The 20,665-nt window shown below is 47.6% G+C and overlaps 1 protein-coding gene across 2 annotated transcripts; it reads left to right on the top strand.

Annotated features, from left to right (window-relative positions):
• The first annotated feature begins 449 nt into the window (after window positions 1-449).
• On the top strand, window positions 450-20,060 carry LOC122366522 (tyrosine decarboxylase-like). 2 transcript variants are annotated; one of them, XM_043338874.1, is made up of 15 exons: window positions 450-598; window positions 5,493-5,615; window positions 5,914-6,008; window positions 6,289-6,396; window positions 7,028-7,150; window positions 7,501-7,737; window positions 8,635-8,838; window positions 10,682-10,749; window positions 11,372-11,462; window positions 11,973-12,146; window positions 12,759-12,924; window positions 13,245-13,327; window positions 13,621-13,829; window positions 18,390-18,473; window positions 19,788-20,060. In XM_043338874.1, the coding sequence occupies exons 2-15, from the start codon at window positions 5,510-5,512 to the stop codon at window positions 19,888-19,890; spliced, it is 1,851 nt and encodes a 616-aa protein (XP_043194809.1). In that variant the 5' UTR covers window positions 450-598; window positions 5,493-5,509; the 3' UTR covers window positions 19,891-20,060. The 2 variants fall into 2 exon arrangements, with proteins under 2 accessions (XP_043194809.1, XP_043194808.1); XM_043338873.1 differs by lacking the exons at window positions 18,390-18,473; window positions 19,788-20,060 and adding an exon at window positions 14,278-15,290 and having other exon boundaries at window positions 451-598.
• The last annotated feature ends 605 nt before the right edge of the window (window positions 20,061-20,665 follow it).

The following is a 20,665-nucleotide window of genomic DNA, read 5'->3' as shown; positions in this document are numbered from 1 at the left end:
TCAAAATTCCGAGATATACATTTTATAGATATTGTTGCTCTTATCAATCGCTGAAAGTTTCAAAGCAGTCGATCAATCGGTGTAGCTATGACGAGCATTCTTATTTTTTCTGAGGTGAGGTCACTTGGCGTGACCTAGTGACCTGACCTAAGGCGACCTGGGTCTGAAATTTTCACAACATGTGCGGAAAAGATGCACGAACAGGAGTGCCCCCCCGGCCCGGCGCGGGTTAAAAAATCGTGATCTCACAACAATCGCGTGAGGTGAGACTACAGAAGTATCGTGAGACCCTACCCGACACACATCGTGACCTGGGCGGCCCGGCCGGCCAGCGCCGCCCCCTTGCGCAAGGACCACCGAGCTGCGCAGGGGGTTCAGGGGGGGGGGGGGTCGGGTCAGACTGGGACCTTGGCGCTCTGGGACGGAGGGAGACGGCCGAGGGTCGGCGGCGGCTCCAGTCACCAGTGGCACCTGCTGCGGGCACTGCGGAGCGCCGACACCTCTGCAGCTGAGCGCGAGGCGGCTGTACGGAGCGGGGTTCACTGCACCACCCGAGGAGGTGCCGGGAGGAGCCGGGTCTGCTACACCACCTAACCAAGTGAGCCGACGGAGGGTGACGGTGGTGCTGCCCACGTTATTAGGACGAATTTAGAAGTCGTTGAGCCTTGGTAAATGAGCCTTGGTAAAATCAGACAATTTAGAGTAGAAACATACGTCGCATAGTTTGATCGCTAATAAGACAAGGCCCATATTGTTTCGGTGTCCAACACAACAGGCGTTAGATTGTTGGAGCTCCCTACCGGCTACCTCCCACCATGTCCTGAAGCCTTTGCAAAACCGTCAATTTACATGTAGTGAAAATAATGAAAGAAATAGGTCTTTTTGACTTCCACCTTATGGACAACTCAGTTGTAAGAGAGTAAAAACATGCCATTAAACCGCGCATGACTGGGGGGGGGGGGGGGGGGCTCTACAGAGCCCCTCCCGTTTTTCGGCAATATCTTCTAAACCGCTTAACGGATCAACACGAAACTTGCGGTACCCTCAGCGGGATCAATTTGACACCTTGTACTAAAACTTCAAATTTCTAACTACCACAGTTTGGCCGAAAATGACGTAAGAGTGACGTCATGTCGGCCGATTCTAATGCAAAATATTGAATTGCGGTAAACACTCTCAAGAGTTTAGTTTCAAAGCTAGATCCATTTTTTTGCATCAGTGGACTACAAATCCGCGTAGCTATAAAACTGCTATCTCGAATTGTCAAAATTTTGAAAAAAAAAATTGTTTTTACAATTACAAAAAATATATTTTTTATTTCTTCAACAAGTTTTCGATTTTTCGCAAAAACAGGAATATATGTGATAGAAAACACGCTGATGAAATACTCTAGCAAGTTTTAGGCCATTATCTTCAAAAATAGCAAAGTTAAAATAGCCAAAAATAGCCAAAATAGCATTATTGTCAAAAATTTACAAATATTTTTCAAACTCAATTTTCAGTACGTTTTTGACTTCGTTACATATCATGGATAATCAATCTCAGTCTATTCTCCGCCAGCTGCGCTCCAAAGCCGATAATGTAGACACTTGCATTTTGAACCGTTGACCTGGCCTTGACCTGACCTCTGAACTAATAAGACAAAAATATTTTAACACAAATATTTGTATTGTTGAGAGATTTCGATTGCCGCTTTTCCGTCTTTCAAAAGTCAGACGGGAGGGGGGGGGGCAGGATCTGCCCCTCCCCAGCGGGGCGTGAATGGCTGAATAGCTCGGGTTAAATTAGGAAAATTTACATTTACGAGGAAAAAATGAAAGTTCGACCTCGTTGAGCGACCTGTAACATTTCAAATATTTCCCAAATTATTTTACACATGTGTTTATGACGAGTGGAATGGAATGCGGGAGTATCCCATCAAAAAATCCAAAATGACGTTTAACCCCCCCCCCCCGAATAAATGCCACCCACTGGGAGGGTCTCTTTAACACGCGCAGTGGAAGGGTTCCGAGAACTACGCCCAATGGAAGGGGAGGGGCAAATGTCCCCCCCCCCCCCAAGATCTCAGCTCCTATGAAAGCCAAAAGGTCGAAATTCAGAGGGTGGGCGGGGACGTTAGGGACCTGCAAATACCATTTGTAAATTTTATGGCACTGAGTCAATATCTGCAAGGTCAAATCAGGTCAAACGGGGTCAACTTTGCCAGATGATGGTCTATTTTAGTGATGTCAATTACGGAAAATCTGAATACCGATACCAAACCAAATACCAACCAAAACCACGGGAAATTACCGAAACCAAACCAACTTGGGAAACTGAGGGAAATACCAACTTTTTACCGATTTCTTAGCCTCTTATACATTAGTGACGGCTTATGATACTAACAAAATACCAAACACATTACGATTGAAATACCAAATACCAAGTTGGTATCGGTTTGGTATCGGTATACCAAAAAGTTGGTATCCGATTGACATCTCTAGTCTATTTTGTGTTTACATGCGAATACCTTAAAAAGTCACCGGCCGATTTTCTTAGTTCTTTTTCTATACGACAGTAAATTATACATTTGTTGGTATAAATTGAGAATATCTAGTCAATCCAGCCATAATAATGGCAATTAGAGCTCTGCTTAGAGTAAGATGTATGTCGGTTGAGGCGGGGAACAGCCGACCTGGGAAGCGTGTCAGACACAATGTTGTGTTTACACACTCGTCATTCAAAATGTTACCGGTTGATTTTCGTCTTCTTTCACCATAAGATTGCCTGTACTTGTCTAAGTCTCCACAGAAATCTTGACGCAAATCGAACGGTAGCAGCGGTAAGCAGCGCAATGCAAAGACGGAGCCGTCCTGCGCCGGCAGCGAGAATCGGCCGGCGCCGGCCGTCGCGCCGCCACTCAGTCTGGATTTTTTTACTTTACGCCCCTTCAACTAGCAAAGTTGTAGACCAATTTGCTTGTTACATTAAATGTAGGATGTGCAATTCAATTTCAGGCAGATATTGAAAATCTGACGCTAATAGAATGATTACGGCGTGAGATACTGGCGAAAACATGAGGGGATGATTACGGCGTGAGATACTGGCGAAAACATGAGGGGTGGACGAAATTCCCCCCCCCCCCTCCTTCCACTGTGCGTGTTAAAAGTTAAAAGAAATGTTTTAAATGTTAAACTGATTTCTGAAAATGCCTGCTGACCTTGTGCTTTTAGAGATGCATAATCTGATGTGCTTAGTGAGAATCGAGCCCTTTTCAGCGTAAGGCTTACCTTCTAGCCCGGTTTAGCCTTGTTCCTCTGCTAAGCAGCGACTAACGCAGTCGGCGTTTGAAGGCCAGTGAAAAATATGGCTTTTACGTAATCCGGAACTTTAACCATGCCATGTTTTGTTTGTTACATTCAAGGCAAGATGCGCAATTCAATTTCAATTTCAATTCAATTTCAGGCAGGTATTGAACATTCGTTGATTATTTTCACTACGGATCATAAATCCAAACCTTTTAATCATCGAGATATCCGTAGGGATCATGGATCCCAGTCTAATTTTTGGTTTGAGATCCAATGAGATCATAGATCCTCTTTTTTGTCAGCACATAAATCCCAAAAATTCACTTGATGCAGCGCACATGACGTTCTGTTTTAGTGATTTTATGTGATTGCACAACATAATACATAGCCTTATAGCACTTATCTACATAGAAAGACTTGAAAACCTGGTTTCAAATGTTGTGCATGGTGGGGTCCACTCAGATCATAGATCCATGTTGTTGGCTTATCGTCAGAACCTATGAGATCATAGATCCATGATACATTTTTTTCACGCCGGATCCGGTGGGATCATAGATCCTATACAGTAGTTTGCTTCGAGATCCACTGAGATCGTAGATCCATCACTCGGATCCATGCACATGTCTGCTTCCCCTCCCCCCCAAAAAAACGTATATCAATCGACGCAGAGAGAACGATAAACGCCTAGCAAAGCCTACGAAAATTTGTGGCGACTTTTTTGTTACCAAAATCAGAATTCCTTCTTTGAAACCCTTGACCTGACCTCAGAGGTCAACGATTGACACGAAAATTTGAAGTTACGAGTATGCACACAGTCGTTGCATCCAAAACAAATGTTTTATTTCTTCGATGTGGATCTGGAACTCTGGATGCTTAAATCTTTCATGATCTCCTATGGGCTATGACCTGATCTTAAACAGAAAAAAATATAGCGACGGAGGTTCATTATTTCGACCACCTTTATAGCACAAACTTGCCGCTTTCCGTAGCAAGGCACAGAAGGCGAGGAAGAAGGCTGTAATAGGACACATCCCTTGCATCGATGTGCCTCGATCGGACAGCCTCTATCGTAATGCTTCCAAAAACTAAATCACGGCGTATGGAAATAAAGTACGCAGCTTTCAACCAGTATACTTTTCAATATAGTGCAATTCGTCTAAGATAAACCGTCGAAATATTTCGGTCCAAATCAACTGTGAACTTCACAATGCGATAACATCATGACCGATGGCCGAGGTTTACCAGGGCGCGCGGGCATCTCCTCAGAGAGGCCAGTAATGGAGTCACGAAGTACGCGCAGTCTTCTGTCGAACCACAAAGAGACCACGTTATTGCCCGCCCACTTGCCGTTGTTGTCTGACAGCTTCCATTGCGACAAGTGGTGCTCTTTCCGAACGGTTCCGTAGGCGCCGAGGTGACGCGACTGAGTGGTTGGCCGTCATTGCCAGATACCCTCCTCCGCGGCAGCGATGACACCACGCTCTATTTTCCCGCGAGCCGGCGGCTCTCCCCAAGAGATCCAGCCCCTCCCCACCTACCCAGTGCCCGCGCCCCATTAGCGGCCCAGCCACGCGCCCCACAAAGCAGGCGCGTGCCAGCACGAATTCAATAACCCATCTCAATGGGAAAAGCAAACCTGCTCGGTATGACGGAGCTCCCTGGGCGGGGCGGGTGGTCGCCTGTTTACGGGGCTGGCCAGGACGGCGCCGCGGAGTCCATTGTCTCCCGGACAGGCTCCGAGGGGACCCACGGGGAGGGGTCCGGGTACTGCGGGTCACGTGCTCGGAATGCCTTTGGGTAGATCACGAGCGCAGTAATTGCCGAGTGACCGGGTTGGTGGGAGGCCGGGTGGCCCAGTTTAGGACGCGCCGGATGCGGTGTATATGGAGATGGGGTCATTATTGGGCGATGATGCTCGGTGCCACACCCACACAGCTAAATAAAGATGCAGGGCATAAATGTGGGGGTCGTATTGTTGTTCAAGAGGAATGCATTGCTAATACAATCTGGGGCTCGGATGATAGAAAACAGACATAAAAATATACGATATACGTATAACAATACATTCACAGGGTGCGTCTGAAATACACTTACTGAAACATTCTCAGGTGATTTTGCGAACTGAATGCATCCTTTTTCGGTAAATTATCCTTTCTAACCGACTATCTAACATGTGCTTTATCCCGAGCTCTGCCCCTTCGCCAGGTATCTCCAGTTCCACCATGGACCACGCCGAGTTTCGGCAGCGGGGTCGCCAGATGGTGGACTATATCGCCGACTATATGGAGAGCCTGCACCTCCGGAGGGTCACGCCGGACATCGAGCCAGGTGGGATAGTCAGCGACTGTGACCGCGGGTTCATCGTGGATAATGTTGTTTGCATGGGCCAGTGAAATTTAGTTATTTGTAAGCTAAATATCTGCTCGGAAGTTATTCAATGAAAATAAGACAACTTCTTTATAGATTCTATTCATGTGATTGTTTTACGGTTAATTGGGAAGCATAAGCCAAATTCATGAACTGCAGCTGATCTTAGATGATTAAATCATGAGTGAAATACGTTTACATAGCTCTATGCCCAACAGACGAGTAGGTCCTCGCACTCCCTTTTTGTTCTCTACCATAGGTTACCTGCGTGATCTGATACCGTATGATCCGCCTGAAGACAGTGATACCTGGGAAGGTATCATGAAGGACCTCGAGAAGAAAATCATGCCCGGGGTTAGTGGATATATAATATTATTTAGTAACAATATCCTCAATCGATAATATTTCAGCATAATGACTATTTCAATAAACTGCCGATTACTTCTTCATTTTGATGTACTAACTTTAAAATAAGTGACATATACAGTGCATTAAACGTGACAAAGCTTAGGCGCATTTCAAGCATATTTTGATTACTGGCTTCCAGTCACTTGTGTATGTATGAAATGTCAGCGCAGCACACAGTGCGCCCGCACCCCCTACCTCTGCATGCATGTGTGTCTGTTTCTCGCAGATGGTACACTGGCAGCACCCGCAGTTCCACGCCTACTTCCCGGCCGGTAACTCGTACCCCTCCATACTGGCCGACATGCTGTCCGGACTGTGTGTCGGGTTCTCCTGGGTGAGTCTACGGTATGCGTTCAGAGTGTAATTGTTGGAGCGAAAAAGGACCGTTTGATGCTAATTCTTCCAATTTAGTAAACACACGTGTGATGCTGGAAAGAAGTTTGATGAAAAGTTGCGATGTGATATCTTGCACATCTATCCGATGCAGAATTAGGAGGAATAGGCAACTGCTATTTTAATAATTATTACATTGACTATCATTTATCAATGTTTGTTCGGCAGTCAACCAACATGTCGCGGACATGTTCCACGATATGGTGTAGAACGAATCACCGTCGGGCGTCGAGCACCGAACGATCCATGTAACCTCAATTTACCACGCCTGGGATATAACTCTCAATCAGCTGGATTACATCGGATTTCATAATTCAGCCATCACGGTCACCAAATCCTTTCTTCCCAGAGATGGCTGTTATTGAACTAGCATAGCGAGAATATTATGATTGTGCCATTGAGTTCACTGTTCCGCTGTATATCGATTATGGCATTAAATTTGCTAAAAAGAAGTGTCACTCGACGACCACTCTCCGGCTCCGATAGCTTTTTACACAAGTACGATTCACTGGCGGCTGGACGAATCTACATACAGTGTTTAGTCGTAATTTAATGTCTGCCTCTATTTTCAGGCGGCCAGTCCAGCCTGCACCGAGCTGGAGACCATCGTTCTGGACTGGCTGGGCAAAATGATCGGCCTGCCGGACCAGTTCCTCTCCTTCACCGAGAACAGTGTCGGCGGCGGCGTCATTCAGGTGCGAGTTTCCCACCGGCCGTGCTAAAAGAGCTCCACTCACTGACCGGTCGGAAAATTACGACCGAGGCGACCGACAAAGTCACTGACGATGGACGGCCGGCGCTCACTGTGCTGGCACACTGTGCTCACTGTGACACCGCCCTCCTGTCACCACTTGGGTATTTCGGTTCTGCTCCTGATGGGAACCTTTATGCTTACAGCCAGAAACTTAGAATAGTTACGCAAAACAGTCTTCTAGTGTCTTTGGTTCATGCTTCGACATTTCATGACAAGACGTGTTCCAGCTTTTATTTCTGCCATCATGCAAAGATTACCTAATCGTTAATTTTATTCCTTTCTTTCTTCCAGACATCTGCCAGCGAGTGTGTTCTGGTCTCACTGCTGGCGGCGCGGGCGCAGGCCATCAGGAAACTGAAGCAGCAGCATCCGACCGTAGAGGAGGGTGTCCTCCTCTCCAAGCTGATGGCCTACTGCTCCAAGGAAGCGCACAGCTGCGTCGAAAAGGCAGCCATGATCAGCTTTGTCAAGCTGCGTATCCTGGAGCCGGACGAACGATTCAGTCTGCGCGGTGCAACCCTGAAAGAGGTGAGGACTGCATGTTTTCGGGTATGAGGAAATGCGATGCCTCATTTCTTGACCAATTATATCTCACAGGCTTCAGAACAGCGCACAATATAAAAGTTTGCTACGGAAACACATTTTTTTCTATCGACCAATGCCAGGATTGGAAGAAGAATAACCGAGTGTGGTTAATTATATGCTAGCATGCTGCAATCCAAATTAATTCTCGAAAGAAGCTAGTAGGGACCCCGCTAGCTTCGGTTCCTTTCGGATGTGGGCGTCATTGCGAGCATGCGACCCTGCTCAGGTTCAAGTCGATTAATGAAGTCCTGATAAACGATCTACTTTGGGGCTGGTGGCCTGAGGAATGACCTGTCTAATAACTGCCATTGTAAGTCGGCGACGGTGCTCGATTAGTTAGGAGTTCTTAGTGAAACAGTACTACGTTCTAGTTACGCAAAAAGCTGTCACAAGTGTGATTTAAAGGGTCATTTTCAATGTTATCAAACACTTATTTCGACACGGGTCTACTCATTTAATGATTTTTTTTCCCAGAAAAAGTCGAGCCTGGAAGAAAGAAATGATTGCGAGACGATTTTTCACTCAGTCTGACTAAACCTGATCTATTCATTGTCATACTACACAAATCGTATTCGTGACCTTACGTGGGTTGAAGTTACCTGGCACAAAACTACCGTTACCCACCCCAACCCTGCCCGACGAAACATAGCCTGCTTTTAGTTTTATTCAACCTGAAATGTCTTTATAAAATATTGACATGCTTGCAGCCCCGAGGTGACCAGACCCGCCATTAACTGATTTCAATTCACCAGACTTGACCCAACTCTTTCCTCATCAAGCCTTAGCTGACCCGAACTGACCTGATCTGACCTGACCTGACCTGACCTGCCCCCTCTCAAGGCGATGGACGAGGACCGTGCGCTGGGTCTGGTGCCGTTTTTCGTGTCCACCACCCTGGGGACCACGTCCTGCTGCTCGTTCGATCGTCTGGACGAGGTCGGTCCCGTCTGCCGGGCCGCAGACGTGTGGCTGCACGTGGACTCGGCCTACGCGGGAAACGCCTTCATCTGCCCCGAGTTCAAACCGCTGATGAAGGGCATCGAGGTGAGTGAAGGGGAGAGAGGGTGGGGAGGGAAAGAGGGAGGAGAGAGGGGGAGGGGAGGGAGAGGGAGAGGGAGAGAGGGAGGAGAGGAGAGGAGAGGGGGAGGGGGAGGGAGAGGGAGAGGGAGAGGGAGAGGGAGAGGGAGAGGGAGAGGGAGAGGGAGAGGGAGGAAGGGAGGCAGAGATCGTGCTCTTTCGTGATGAGATGTAGTACAGTCGTGTACAGGTTGATGGTCCCCTACTCTTTATCCACCGGGTTCCTATGGCTCAGCATTGGCAGCAGCCGCCTGGTACCGGTAGGCTGTGCCGCATGACCGGAGAGTGAAGCGGCACAGTCTACCCACGCCGTTTGACATCGGCTCGGGTCGCCGGGTGGAGCGCTTTGTAGACCAGCTGTCACGTCAGACCAGCGCGGGGGAGGGGCTCGTCTCGGTGGTTGGCATGGGCTGGGGAGTGGTGTTGGGCGTGTTGGTGGACCATGGGGGCTGGGCGGGTTGTGTGGTCACTTGCTGCATTGCACATTTTGCGTCGCTTAACAATTGCATTCCTGTTTTGCTAAGCACAATGCACGGAAGACCCAGCGAATATAATCTACTTGTGCATTGTGCAAAACGTGATTTGGCACGGTATCGAGGCAACCATAGGTCTTGTGCCAAATATATGCATGATATTTAGGCAATACGCTTATGAAAATGGTAGATTGATCGGATTGATCCTGGATGTCAATTCGTATGCTAAATGTCGACATGTAATAAATGAACGAATGAATGAATGAATCAATCAATCGACAATCGACATGTAGATATAAAACCGTATAAATGGCTCGCAACCAATAAAATCAAACCAGATCCTAACTCGGAAAAGAAGCTGGAGCCCCGATGAGGCTCGAACCGGGACTCCACGTTGAAAGTTTTGCCAATGATCCATCATCATTCCACCAAGCTAGAGCGACCGGCACCCAAAACCACAAAAACATTCATTGACTTTGCTGCCGACCTCCCGGCCCCACCGCCCGCCCGGCCAGACTTTGCCCCGGCCGTGGCCACCATCCGGTGTAGCTCAGCGTAGGAGTGCTAGACTGTCAAACTGACCGGTAGTGAGAGGCCCGGTTCGAGACGCTTCGCGTGCTGGATGTTTATTTCTGTGTCCGAGGCTATGCGATTAGTCCACTTTTCAGAAAGATTATTTGGTGACAGGTATGTTTTCTTTCTTTGCTGCAATTCATGAGGAGACCGTATGGACCCTTACCTGTCCTTCCGCACCCCACTTGGGAGATGAGTGTTTGAACCCCCCTGGGTTTTGTGAATATCTCTAAAGCGAATTTTTGGAGGGTAGATTACGATCGGTTCTATGCGACAAGTGACCACACACACCCAGCCCCAGGTCCGCTCACTCCCTCCACACATCACCCCGTCCCACATCACACTCCAGCCCGCCTCATCCACCGAGCCGAGCTAAATAGACAGGCCTGACCTTTACCCCCCCCCCCCTCCCCCCAGCCGGTCTAACGCAGCGTCCGGTCAAATCGCTCTACCAGGCGCCCCGAGCCGGTGTCATACAGTGTGGGTAGGCTGTGCCGCTTCACTCTCGGGTCATGCGGCACAGCCTACCGGTACCAGGCGGCTGCTGCCAATGCTGAGCCATAGGAACCCGGTGGATAAAGAGTAGGGGACCATCAACCTGTACACGACTGTACCTAACCATGTGAGCGGAAAATGAAGAGCTTAAATGCGACTCGTGTTCCCCTGAGTTCAATGGAAATCTACATAAGTTATGGTTTGCATTTTATCGTAAAAAATTGTCACGTCACACGACAAACCAATGATGGTGATGTCCTTATTTGCAGTACGCCATGTCCTTCAACATGAATCCCAACAAGTGGATGCTGGTCAACTTTGACTGCTCCACTATGTGGTGAGTAGAACGCCGACTTTCAGATCTCCCTCACTGGTTCATATATCTCACCCGTCGCCCACCTAAACTGCTGAGTGGTGATGACTCTCCTGTTACACGGAGTGCGGTGCGACCCGGCCATTCCCAGACGACCATTGTACGACCTGACCTCGACAGATTCACCTGGCCCCGTTACGTGAGCTGCATAGGTAAACGAGTCGACTGCTCGTTATCTGATTCAATCTTTCACTGCTTAGGTGCTTCAGTGTGAGCGTAACAATGGGATTTTACCGACGCCTTTTGGTGAAGGTGCGATATGTTATACAAGCTTATCTTGTGTATCCACTGGAGTGACATATTTCACAGTGATTTTCAATCTTATCAATCACGACTTCTGCGGCTCAACGCGTGTTTTTGTGACATAATACATTTCATTGGCAATAAACACCGTCGTAGTGGTACCGTTAGCCCATTAGTATACGCTGAATGAAGACAGTATTGTGTGGGTGGACGGACTGATTGCTGATATCATTATACGTTAACCGCAAACTATGCCATTATTATTTTTTATTATCATTATTTTAAATAATTAAAGTAATTCGCCACAATCACTGTTGCTCCCACTGCGGCGGCTGCGTTTCAGGGTGAGGGACCGGTTCAAGCTGACCCAGGCCCTGGTGGTGGATCCGCTCTACCTGCAGCACAACTACTCGGACAAGTCCATCGACTATCGGGTATGAGTTCTGTCACTGATCTGACACACTCACAACCGTGTGTATATGAAAATCGAATGCAACACTGGTTGGTAACGAAAAAAAAGATGGAGAAGTGGTTCATTCATGTTACGACTAATTCATGCCAGTTGAATATTCCACCCGGTCATTTATTCCTGTCTCTCAATTATACGGTTATGGGAGACATCTCTTCCATCGGTTCTTTTATCGACTTATTCCGCACATGCCCGGTGACTTGCACCAATTACTTCGTGAATTGTTGCCAGTGATGCTTCATCGCTGCTCGGTAGTCATCATGACTTCAAAGTTGTTCTTTTGAGAACCGAGTCTTGCCCAGTACATGTCTTGTCTCCTTTGAGAAATTTGTCTACAAACCTACGAATCATGGTCTGCTGTAACCTATGCATTCTGTTCTTTAGCCCATACCCCTTTCATCTGACCTGCCTCCAGCCTCTGCTTCCTACTCTCTGACCCCTGACCCGACCTCTGACCTCGCGCCCCTGCCCGCAGCACTGGGGGATCCCGCTCAGCCGCCGGTTCCGCTCTCTGAAACTGTGGTTCGTGATCCGAAGTTACGGCGTCGAGGGCCTTCGCCGATACATCCGGGAGCACGTCCGACTGGCGAAGCGATTCTCCACTTTCGTCGAGGCCAACCACAAGTTCGAGCTGATGAACGAGGTCAAGGTGAGAGGATGACGCCGACGCCTTGCCGGCCTTCCGACGGCGGCGTAGTTTTACCGGCTGGAGTAACAGAATGGTCTCACTGAATGGGAAACTATGCATTAATGTGGAGGGTATACAATGGGTGAATATCTGGACCAATAGAACCGGCGTGATGATGTGCTGTAATTCCATGCTGGTAGCCGAAAAGCGTTCGATGAGGCTTTGTGTGTGTGTGTGGGAAGTGGAACGGGGCAGTGTTTTTCCCACACTGAATTTTATGGCTCCGCTTCCGTGTCATTTAGCGCATGATCTTGGTAATCATATGTTTGCTTATGACAACACTATTCGAAGTTGGCACATCACTTTTTCAATCTTGTCAGGAACAATCCAGGCTTTATTACCGCGATCGTTTCGACAGAACGTTGGCTCACTCTTCCACATGGAAGAGACGCTTTCGTCTTGTCTAAATCTCAATTATTCTCCTCGGTGTCAATAAACTATCAAAACATGTTTATTTTTCTATGGGAGTAACCATGTTGAGCAAACTAAACGAATCAACTGTATCATGCCGCTATTCTACACACGACCAAAACACATTGACCTCAAGTCACCACTCCCCCACCTTCTCTTCAGCTGGGCCTGGTCTGTTTCCGTCTGCGCGGCACCAACGCCCTGAACCAGAAGCTGCTGACCAACATCAACGCCTCGGGCAAGCTGCACATGGTGCCGGCCTCCATGAACGACGTGTTCGTCATCCGCTTCTGCGTCTGCGCCCAAAACGCCACAGAGAAGGACATACGTGAGTGACGGCAATAATGATCAGAGTCGCACACAGCCCGATGTTTCATTTTTACCTAAGTTATTATACCCGAGGGCGATTTCACTAAAAAACGGCCACCTACTACATGATCATTATTTTTTTTGTCTATATGTAAACTGAGCTCTAGTCATTTTTCACACATTTATTGCGACATTAGGCAACAAACGAAAACCCGAATGGCATCATATTTCAAGTAAAACTATGCAATGGAAGAATCCAAACATAATACAAGGTTGCGAGCCAACAACCCCGTCTGATTTATCATCTGACGGACTTACAACGCGCGCTGTGTCTTTCAGTGTACGCCTGGACCGTGATTGTGAAGTTCGCGGAGGACCTGCTGGCGGAGGAGAAACTTCCTCTGGAGAACAAGACTATCGAGGTATGCTTTTCTGTAGCGTCCGCGATGTCAATCTGGAGGCGCCCGCGAAAATGGGATCCACGGGTCAGACAAGATCAACATATTAGTTCGAAGATAAGCCTCTTAGATAATCATCTCAGTTGTTTCACTTTTCTGTCAAATAAAATGATTGCTCTAAAGGTACAACATTCCGTGAACACTTTTCTTGAATCACCCAAGACGCCCATGAGCTTCCTCTACTTGTGAGATGAAAACAAATGTAGACCTGCCCATGGCCTTTCGACACTCTGACGCTGCCGTTGCCGATGTTACAGGCGCTGAAGGAGGTCAAGGTGAACGGCGCCGAAAGCGAGCTGGCCAAGAAGAACCGCGAAGCCCTGCGGCACAAGCGCTCCTTCTTCGTGCGCATGGTCTCCGACCCGAAACTCTACAACCCCAAGATCGTCAAGACTCTGCCGCGAACGGACACAAACGGAACGGACTCCGAGTCCGAGACGGCTGCGTCTCTGCGCAGCCCCAGCATGTGAGTCATTGAGTCATTCAGAGTCACTGGGAGTCTGTTTGATCGTTGTGGTGTTAATATGTTTCGTCTGTGTTGATTGGAATGAGTTTTTGAATGCAGGGCTTAGGTTATGAGATTGAAAGTAGTTTTGGAAATAACGCTTTGCTCATGCACGACATTAAAATGCTGATCTTTCCAGATGTCTGCTTAGACATGTTATTTGACTTGCAATACAATATTCACTCCGTTTTATAGCAGCTGCATTTTTAGATAACAGCTTGGACGCATTTGATTCAGGCATGCTAAATATGCACGAATAATTTTTGACTTGTGATGGTATTTTTATCCGTTTAATCGTGAACTGCGCTGCTCCGTGCCTTGGTCTTTGTCTGGCGCCGCCTGCCGCTCAGCTCGGCTCTGTCGTGTGTCGTCTGTCCTGACCCGTCCGTGGCTCGTTTGCCCTCGCCAGCCTGCCGAGATCGGACGCCGCACCGTGCCCCGGCTCCGTCCGGGCTCCGGAGCCCACCGGCATGGTCTTCAACCCGTTCATGCTGCTCGGCCGGCGGACGCAGAGCGAATCGGCCGTGCTGCGACTGCCCTGTCCGACCATTCAGGCGCTGCTCTCGACCCCAGCAGCGGCCCCGCCGGCGTCCGGTCAGCCGGCGGCAGCTCTGTCGGGCAGCGAGCCGCAGCTAACAGACGCAGAGGAGGTGATGCCGGGGAAGCAGTCCCTGCAGAGCAGCCAGGCAGCGGCGGCCGAGGGCCCGCCGCTGGCCGAGAAGGACATTTGACACGGACTGGCGCGGCCGCCGACCGGGGGAGCCCGGGGCCGGCCCGCCGCCACCTCCCCGGCCGCCTCCTCGGCCGCCCCAGCTGTGTCCGTGGCCCTCACATCCACCAACATGTCCTCTTCCTCTGTCGCCGCCTCTGCCACCTCCCCATACCGTCCGTCCCTCCTCCCTCCCTCCCCCAGCTCCAGACCGCGCGTCCGACCGGGCGCCTTCGCCGACCTCGTCACCAGGGCTGTCCACGCGCGGGCCGTTGTAAACCGCCCATCTGCGGGCGTCTCCGGCTCCTCCGCCGCTGCTCCTCTCCTGCCCACACGTCTGACCTCCGCGGCAGCCGCTGCCGGAGCCCCTGACGACCCAGGTGAGATGCCGTCGGCCGCCGCCACCGCCTTCGAGAGATGGCTACGATGGAGACGCTCACGTGCGGTGGAGATTTTCGGCAGCAGTGACCTAGGCGCTGAGGTACAGACGAGTGAGCGCAACTAGCCGTCGGAGGCTGGCGCATGGTGGGCGAGGGAAGGCAGATGTGTGTTGGTGTACTCAGTACTGGTTTCGTCAGTGTCTGGCTGACAGCATGCGGCGTATTGCAGCTTTGCATGACCATTTTATCAAGCAGCGGAGCATTGTGTGAGTGTATCGGTATTTAAGTACGTGGATCGTAAGTCTGAAATGAAAATATATTATATATCAAGGCTATAATAGTTTCATTGTTTACAAGCACATGCACGGCAGACAAAAGCTTTGCCTGATTTTCAAAAATAGCTACCCAGGGCACATGCAAAATTAGCCTCTCAGTATCCTAATTATCCCAGTAGAAGCTACCAAAGCTGGCCTATCCGTTTTTTCTGGTCCCTCTTTCATCTCTTTCACGACTTTTCACGTTTATTGAGCGTCATTGTGGCTCGGCGAACCAGCCGCATGATCAACATCTGCTCGCGTTTATTACGTAAATATCTCGTTCGGCCACCTGTAGCGCTGCACTATCTCTGTAGCTCCAATCTGGCCGGGGCACTCGTTCACCCGAACCTCGGGGCCTGATTTGACGAGTTCTTGCATGCCACCGTGTCCGGCGGACTGTGGGGCTTCCGCGCGGGCATTGACATGACAGGTTTCGATAGCTCATTTGGATAAGACGCAAAAGGCCGACGTGGTGGCTGTAAAGACGAGACTCGTCGGTGCTGTGGGGTCCTACAGTTCCATTTTGACGACTGACGTCGGTTTCTTGGTATTATGTCCGCAATGAGTTAGTGTGAGCATGTACATTACCGGATTGAACATCTTTAGAGGAATTGTTTCCATTTTTATCACGTCTCTTGAAATCAAATAGATTTCACAGTGTAGGGCCTATATGATTTACAAAGATAAAAGATAAACGAGATTTTCAATGTTTTAAAATTGAAAACAATGCTGTTGTTTGAAATTCGATGAACTCTTCAGACTCTGTTGCTAACACATTGGCTAAAAACAATTTAGAGTTCTATCATTGAAAAAAACCATAGCCTAACGATGAAATGCGATATACTGTCTAGGGTAAATACTTGCAGCTCGAACTATAGTTCGAACTGCAAGTATTTACCCTAGGTATTTACCTATAAGTAAAACCTATATAGGCCATGGTCGCCAAGAGGCAAGAAGTTTCACTTATTCTAGTTGCGTTCCTTCAGAACGACACCGATACATCAGCGTTTTCTTTTGTCAATCAGCAACTTGATCGGTTAAAATACTTGAACCTATAGGCCCATTAGACATTTTACGAAAGAATCTTCTTCAGTATCCTCTGTTATTCCCATAAAAAGCCGAGACAAACTTTATCCATCCTGTGACCGTTGTCACTTGTTGAAAGCTTCAATATAATCGTTCTGCAGCGAAGGAACACATTTACATTCTTCATTGAGCTCACATCATTTAACGTGTAAATGAGCTTGGACGTAAGTTTTATAGCTAGTGCAGAAAGGCTGTATATGCATATAGAGTGCTCCACAAGCCTTAGGAGGCAGTGTATAGCGTTTTTAAGTGCCCACCCTCCCCACCACGGCGTGGGTTAATGACAAAAATAATCCTCTGTCCGAATTCAATCTAATAGAAGCAGAAACACCCAATTTCGCTTTCTATTTCATGGATGACGCAAGATGAAAACATAACAGATGGACACTTGAACTCCAGCAAAGCTAAAACGAGTGTATTTCCCGATGTCACCGATCCATCAACTAATCCGAGAAATGAAAAAGCCCTGAAGAGCGTAGTATCTCCTTAGCACCATTTCGTAGTCGACAGAGGCTCTTTGGCATTGCCGCTGCCTGCGCCTCGTTGTAGATGACCGATATCGCCGATAGGTTTGCCTTTTTTGTTGTTGATGCCCGACATTACTCTTTTTCATCTGACAGCGTCGTTAGACGATCAAGACAAATAAACATGACCGCGGGCTTTGAAAAAACAATTAAATTTACCGTGGGTAAGTGCTAGATCATCAGCTACGCATTTGTCTACTGTGGAGTCTTTTTCTGTAGTTCAGAGAAATCTTCGATTCGCATGTTAGCTGGCTGCATTTGAGGCTCGTACGTTTTGTTGTTGTGACAGTCATTACCATTAAAAATTCAATAGGTATATGAGAAACACAGGTGCCTATCATGACACGATACAAACATCTCAGCTGCTTAAATTAAACATAAGTAAACTTCGAAACAGCAATGACTATTCCAGACATCACGGTGTTGTTCGCTCCTCCGAAGTAAGACTTACTTTGTTGTAATTGTTCTTCGTAGACAAAATTATAACCAAAGTTTTCCTTGCATTTCAGCGCGGAAGAAAACGAGGACTTCGTCTATAACTGAGGCTCTCAGTTGGCTTATCAAAGTTCGGTGAAGAGCAGAAGCGCTGAATTTCGGTCCACCAATTCATTCTGACTACACAAATATGCTGCTTTACTTCTTTGTCATTTCATACCTTGTGTTTTCATGTTCAAGTGCAAAATTACTCTTAGCATATACATATTCTTAATTAGTCATGAAATTATGCGTGTTATTTAGCGTCGTTCTTTGTTTAAGTTGTGATTTCAATGATTCATTCGTTTCCAAGCCTTTTAATTAAGTTATCCAATGAAACATTAAAATGCAATTTATAGTCGTCGTGACTTATGTAAATACAATCACACCTAAACAATATACATATGTGTTGCCATATCAAAATCAACGAGGATTGTTTCATCATTATGTGTCCTCATCCAGAACGAGGTGGGCCAGTCTCAGGTAATTAATTACACTCATTTCACTTATTAAACGAATTACACTCTGGTCTGGTACTTTGATCCAAACATCGTATGAAAACCATTCCGTCAAAATACTCAATTTCCCACCTTCGCCGCTCGACGTGTGTGTTGTTGTGGAGTTGTGGACTTAGACATCAGGCTATCATCAATACACACATACCTACTTTTTCCTTCAGTAAAATTATGTTTCATGCAGTAAAAATATCAGTTGAAAGCGAATCAAAACCTAAATTTAAGAGCAGGGCAAAATGGTATATGCAAAGTTTTCATGCAAACAGTGGCACGTAAAATCAGCGGTAGAGTCATACTCGTATTTGCGATAATGAGACCTATAAAATATTCGCTTTAGCCATCGCGGTTTGAGCTCTATAGTCAATTACCGACATTCTTTTGGTAGTCCGAAACATTACTCACATTTTCCTAACGTGATTTTAAAAGTATGATCTTCAATTCAACTAATGAATATATATTTTATTGTGCAATGAAAACAAACTCCGACGCGGTCTGACGATGGGACGGTGATTTCAGCTCGTCGTGGATCTCGTGGCCGGTGGCGTTCCTCTTCCAGGGTGTCCTGGACGACTCGGCCAGGCTGCCGCCGGTGCCTGTCAGGTAAGGAGCTCAGGGGTGTCCCGAAGGTGGCCCGGAATAAATGTGCACAGTGCACTGCAGTTTAGTGTTATACCGTCGAAATGGAAACTCGAGCAAACAAGACTACATAGAACCGAGATAAATTTTTTCTTACCCATGCTTACGATTGGGAAAGCGAGCCCATAGCTCGGAAGGTTTCAAACAAGGTGTTTTCTTTCTAGGTGTTTAACCCGCGCACCGACGGGGGGGCCCTGAGGTTTTTCGCGAATAGCGGGAAAACCGCGGCGCGTAGCGCCGCGAAATTTGGTATGACTATTCCCTTATCAATTTTACACATGGTGTGCAAGTTTGAACCTCCTACCTTTTAAGGTCAGGTCACCAGGTCACTTTGAATGACCCAACCTCAAGTCACTTTTTTGCAACTTTGTCACCGTGCCAGAGCTACAGTAGATGTTGGAGGCCTTTGAAAGTCGCAGGATGTTATTAGGTCATTAGTAGCTACAATTTGTATATCTCGGAATTTTGATATCGGTGACCTAAGGTCAGGTCAATTTCGCGACCTCCCCATTATAAGTCAATGGGGGAAAAATCAACTCCCTGTTTTTACCACTAAAACGGGTCGGAATGGCCCCATATACCATACATGACTTCATTTACGATCAACCTTCACTACCTTGAGGTCTGTTTTGCTGTTGGGCAGCTGTGAGGTCATGTGACGTCATCAAAGGTCACCAAAGGTTTTTGGCCAATAACTCCGTACAGGAACAAGATACAGACGCGTGGATGGTCTCATTGTGTTCAGCTCGTCAAGACGCATCGAATGATATAGATGATGACCTCGAGGTCACGTGACCTGAGGTCAACCTTTGACCTTGACCTTTCGAGGTCAACATATATATCATTCGATGCGGATTGACAAGAGGATCACGATGATGCCCTTAGTTTGTTCCTATCTTGACTAATTCGAAAGTTATTCGAGAAAAACTCTCTCCATATTTAGCGCCGCCATTTTGACTTTTTCGACCCCTGTGACGTCATCTTTGACCTGACCTGAAAATGACCTTAGTAAAAGTTGTAGATCTTGACCGTGCGTATCCGATGCCGTTTACCGCTTGTCGCTATCTTGCTTCGTTCTCGAGATCTCAGGGGGGGGGGCGGTCATCCGCCCCCCCCCCCCCGTCGGTACTAAGTTGGCGCAGACCCCCGTCGGTGCGCGGGTTAATTTCTAGCTGCGCATTCCATCACGTGCATACCATGTCTAAAATATTTGGACTGGGTCCGCTTTGAGTCTGACGTAACGTTACATCACTTACGTCAGCCTACCCCGCTTTCCAGATTTCGCAACTGGGATACGAAGCTCACGCTCGCTGCCGGCGGCACCGACTCGCGACCCTCCTCACCCTCAGGTGGCGCCTCTGGCGGCAACGGACAGAAGTAGAGGCACCGCCTAGATGACACTGCAATCGCCGACGCAACGCCGATGGGTGCCAGTTCGTTGTTCTTGTCGAAATTCCTGGGATTTGTTAGCTGTTTTGGTTGACTAAGCATTGAGGCTGTAATATAATGAAAGAAGCACAGGTTTCTGTAGTTTGATTTGACGTTGCTTGAGGCGGGAATACATACCTATGGAAACAATCGACATTTATGAGTTTATTTTTTGTCCACCACCACCCGGTTCTTATCAGCCCGCGCCTCGCGGAGCTATTGGCGATCAACAGGAAACGGTTCCGGCTCGATCAGTGAGACTTTAGAAGAAACAGAAAACAGATCAGCAAACAATTCTAGTTGATGAAAAGTTACCCAATACCCACCCATATGTAATTGACATGCTGTTGAGTGACCTACGTGACGTGATACCTATTATTCAAGGTCAACATCAGGTCACCGGCCTTGGTTTATCGTAACGACATGACATATCATAACTTTTAGTGGAATAAGAGGTTCAAAACTTCCATTGTGGTCACATAGGGCTACTTCAGGCCAAAGTCAGGTCACCGATCATTTACATGGATCACAAATCCAATTGGTCGTGCTCTATCAGTTGGCTGCAAAAGCAGCAGCGCAAATAGGGGAGAACGGGGTCAATTGTAACATTTTTTGCATTTTATCATCTGGTGCAAACATGTTTGCAGTTATAAAGCTCTTTCTTTTATTTTCAGAAACTATGATGTTTTGTCTTTAAAATGTAGTTAAAACATTTCCGAAATAACTTC

Source organism: Amphibalanus amphitrite, unplaced genomic scaffold, assembly GCF_019059575.1.
Source record: "Amphibalanus amphitrite isolate SeventyFive unplaced genomic scaffold, NRLGWU_Aamphi_draft 000813F_arrow, whole genome shotgun sequence".
NCBI classification, from domain to species: Eukaryota; Metazoa; Arthropoda; class Thecostraca; order Balanomorpha; family Balanidae; genus Amphibalanus; species Amphibalanus amphitrite.
Note: the sequence above shows the minus strand (reverse complement) of the source record. Positions and strands in the feature narration are given on the sequence as shown.

What these genes read in the sequence shown, in the direction of transcription:
- LOC122366522 (XM_043338873.1), top strand. Translation starts at nt 5,510, where the DNA reads ATGGACCACGCCGAGTTTCGGCAGCGGGGTCGCCAGATGGTGGACTAT. An exon ending in TTTGACTGCTCCACTATGTG is followed by an intron (nt 10,750 to 11,371) that starts GTGAGTAGAACG and finishes GCTGCGTTTCAG; the next exon opens with GGTGAGGGACCGGTTCAAGC. An exon ending in CGCCACAGAGAAGGACATAC is followed by an intron (nt 12,925 to 13,244) that starts GTGAGTGACGGC and finishes TGTGTCTTTCAG; the next exon opens with TGTACGCCTGGACCGTGATT.